At 51.5% G+C, this 3,393-nt stretch overlaps 1 protein-coding gene across 1 annotated transcript; it reads left to right on the top strand.

Moving 5' to 3' along the window:
* Positions 1–228: 228 nt before the first annotated feature.
* Positions 229–2,912, top strand: IER2 (immediate early response 2). The gene has a single exon (XM_083352719.1). The coding sequence runs from the start codon at positions 367–369 to the stop codon at positions 1,093–1,095; it is 729 nt and encodes a 242-aa protein (XP_083208845.1). The 5' UTR covers positions 229–366; the 3' UTR covers positions 1,096–2,912.
* Positions 2,913–3,393: the final 481 nt, after the last annotated feature.

Raw genomic sequence — 3,393 nt, 5'->3', positions numbered from 1 at the left:
GCCGTCGGCGAGCCTCGTCTCCTGGCGACACCACCATTTGCTCTTTTCTTCTCCCGCCCTGACATTTCCGCCTGCCCTTCCCCCTCTCGGGAAGGGCGGCCAGTGGCGCGCAGTACAAGGCCGGATGCGGCTCGCAGAGTGGGCGGAGGCGGCCCGGGCTCGCTGAGATCACCGGGAGTATAAAAAGCAGCGCGCTGGGCGCGGCCCCGCTTAGTCGGAACGGACGTCTCCGCGGCTGGCTGTCGGGGAAGCGTCTGCTGGGACGAAACAGCCGGAGGCGCGCCACTTTCGCTTTTGGAGGGGGTGGAAAAGCCCGGACGTTTGTCTTCCGACTCTTTTTAAGTAGAGCTCCGGAGGGAAGCCAACATGGAGGTGCAGAAAGAAGCGCAGCGTATTATGACGATGTCGGTGTGGAAGATGTATCACTCGCGCATGCAACGCGGCGGCCTCCGACTCCATCGCAGCCTGCAGCTCTCCCTCGTAATGAGGAACGCCCGCGACCTCTACCTCTCCGCCAAGCTAGAGGAAGAGGACGAGATGGGCGGAGGAAGCGTGGAAAATTTTCCCGGGCCGCAGCCGCACCTGGACCTACAAGGCACGGCGCCCAGCCCGCAGCATCTGGAGGGTCCTCCGGCGATCCTGTTCCCCCCAGCCCAACAGGAGGCGCCTCCACCCACGCCGCAGCCCTCCGGCAGCCTGGAGCCGGAACCTATGGAAACCCAGGAGGAGCCCGGCAGCAGCTCGCCCGCGCGTTCCTTGACCCAGACGGCTTGGAGCCGGGCCGCCTCGGGGCCTCTGCCCGTCGGCAGGAAGCCGAGCCGCAAGCGCCGCAGCAGCAGCCTAGGCAAGATGGGCGCCGCCGAAGCCGGCCTGGTGCCTAGCAAGAAGGCCAAGTTGGCGGAGGAGGAAGGCGAGCGGCAGCCCCAGCGGCAAGAAGGGCCCTTTCCGAGCTTGGCTCGAATCCTGCAGGACCGGTTCTCTAGCTTGATCCTCCAGCCGCCGCCGCCGGCCAAAGGCGCCGAGGAGCCCAAAGCCAACTGCAGGCAAGGCGACGGCGTGCTGAGCATAATGGTGAGGGCCGTGGTAGCCTTCTAAAGCGGCCCCCGCCGGGGACTCGGAGCTGCAAACTTCTCCCTTGCGGAGAAGCGGAGCCTGCGGAAGCCCCTCTCCGGGCAGAGGAGCTCAGTATGCCGCCTGTCTCCTCGGTGGCGGGACTTGGGCGGTTAGGACGGCGGGAGGCTGACGGTGGCGCGGGGAGCCCGAGTGAGACCTTCCCCCCCTGCCCCCCCTCCCCCTGCGAGTTGAGGCGAGAGACGCTCTGGTGACTCGGGAAGGCGGCGAGACAAAGGCCGAGCGACGGCTGGCCACGGAGGGCGCTCCCTTGGACCTGGGACGCGCGGTGGCTGCGCGCCGAAAGAGGAACTGGTCACGCCAGCGCGAACGTCGTCACGCTTCCTGGAAAAAAAAAAAAAGAGAGAGAGAGAGGCTGAGAACTTGGGGGGTCGGTGGGGGTGGGGGCGCGAACGAAGTCGTTTCCAAGAAAAAAAAAAAGGGGAAAGACTTTCTAAAATAAACCAGTCGGGCCTTTCAAATCCTGATCTGGGTGGAAAAGCAAACCACTATCTGCTGCGTGCACTTTTTTTTTTTTACTTTTGGTGCTAGTTCGAGAAAAACAACACGATGCGTTTGATTGGCGATCACGGTTAATTCAATTGCCAGTTCTAGGCTGAGGATTCTCCCACCCCCACCCCTTCTTTTCGGAAAGAGGCTTTCTTGGGCAGCCGGGGCTGTTCCCGCAAGGGTTAAAACGGGGCCTGCCCAGAGCTTTTGAAGAAAAGCAGCTTTTGTCAGCTCCACTCCTTAGATCAGGGGTCTTCAAACTTGGCCCTTTTGTGACTTGTGGACTTCAACTCCCAGAATTCCTCAGCCAGCTTTGCAAAGCTGGCTGAGGAATTCTGGGAGTTGAAGTCCACAAGTCACAAAAGGGCCAAGTTTGAAGACCCCTGGCTTAGATAATGGGGGGGGGAAACTACCCAGCATTCTTTTGCTCAGGGCCATCCCTTTTTTTTTCTTATCTACTAATTAAGGATGATCGAGTGGCCTGTTTCTTTGTGCCAGAAATACTCTCTAAACCTGATTAGTCTTGCCAAAGCATCCATGGCGAGAAGCAGGAAGGAGAGGGGGGAAAAAAACGGACCAGTCATACTAGTATGACACATGTCTCATATGATGAGCATTTGCATTACTCTGGGTCCAGGAGTGCAGGGGATTTCCTGTTCATGTTGCCTTAGCAGTATATGTGAGTGTGTCTTTGTGGCTGCGGTGTTTTTTGTTTTTTTTTAAGGTGTGGGTGGAGCTCGTGATCTGGGGGAAGATGATGATTGGCATTTTTTTTTAAGATGTCATCTCCAACTTGCTGATGGTTTTCCTACGTGACTGGTACTGTTAACTTGTTGGGACAGTGACGAGGAATAATGTGATATTCATAAAACATGTTTTTCCTTGTTATCCTGCTTGGATTATTTCATACCTAAAAAGGAACAGTGAAACCTGTACTGTACTATGATCCTTATATTGGAAGTGTTTTTGTAAGGTCTTTTTTCTTTAAAAAAAAAGTGATTCTGTGGAATTTCATACCACTTTTTCTTTTGTTCAAGAACTGCTGCTTTGTTTGCACAAATTTTGAAGCAGTTCCAATTGTACCAGAGTTAATGTGTTACGAGGAATATGTGTGTGCAATCTAGCTGTACAGTTTGGAACATAAAACGTTAGGATGTGTTCCCGAAGTGCTAGTTTCTTAAAGCTAGATGTAGATTGTTCATTGTTATGGTACTTTGTTATGTTACATGTATGTATCTTACATTTTTCTTTTGCCTTGAGAGCGAAAATAAACCCAGGCTTTTGTTTTACCATTCATGGTAATTAATATTTTGATTAATAAAGATTTTTTTTAAAAAAATCCTGTAGTTAATTTTGCTAAAAACCAACCACCATGCAGAGTTATAAGAGAGCAGGATGTGGGAGGGGGAAATTACCAGTTTGTAAACTTTATCATGTAATAGACAAGATCATGGGCTATTAAAAAGCACTAAAATATAAGGTAATAAAATGCAATTCAAATTGGAACTGCACATTAGTGCAGTTTTGTATTACTAGAATTGGGAATCCACAGCAAAATATGTTTTAATCTCAGAAGCACATATAAAAGAACATTTCAGGCTTATGTGTAAGTTGATTAGTTTAATGCTTAAAGTAGAACATATGGAATCAGTTTTTCTAAAAGGTCAGTTTAGAAATCAACCTACATTTGTTTCCAAGAAGTGGAATTCATACACGGGGCCTTAAAACAGATGGGATTGCATTTTCCATCTTCCCATCTCAACTCAGATTGCA

This window comes from Vipera ursinii (genome assembly GCF_947247035.1).
Source record: "Vipera ursinii genome assembly, chromosome: 2".
Classification (NCBI taxonomy): domain Eukaryota; kingdom Metazoa; phylum Chordata; class Lepidosauria; order Squamata; family Viperidae; genus Vipera; species Vipera ursinii.
Note: the sequence above shows the minus strand (reverse complement) of the source record. Positions and strands in the feature narration are given on the sequence as shown.

Excerpts from the sequence above, each read along its gene's own strand:
- IER2 (XM_083352719.1), top strand. The coding sequence starts at position 367 with ATGGAGGTGCAGAAAGAAGCGCAGCGTATTATGACGATGTCGGTGTGG.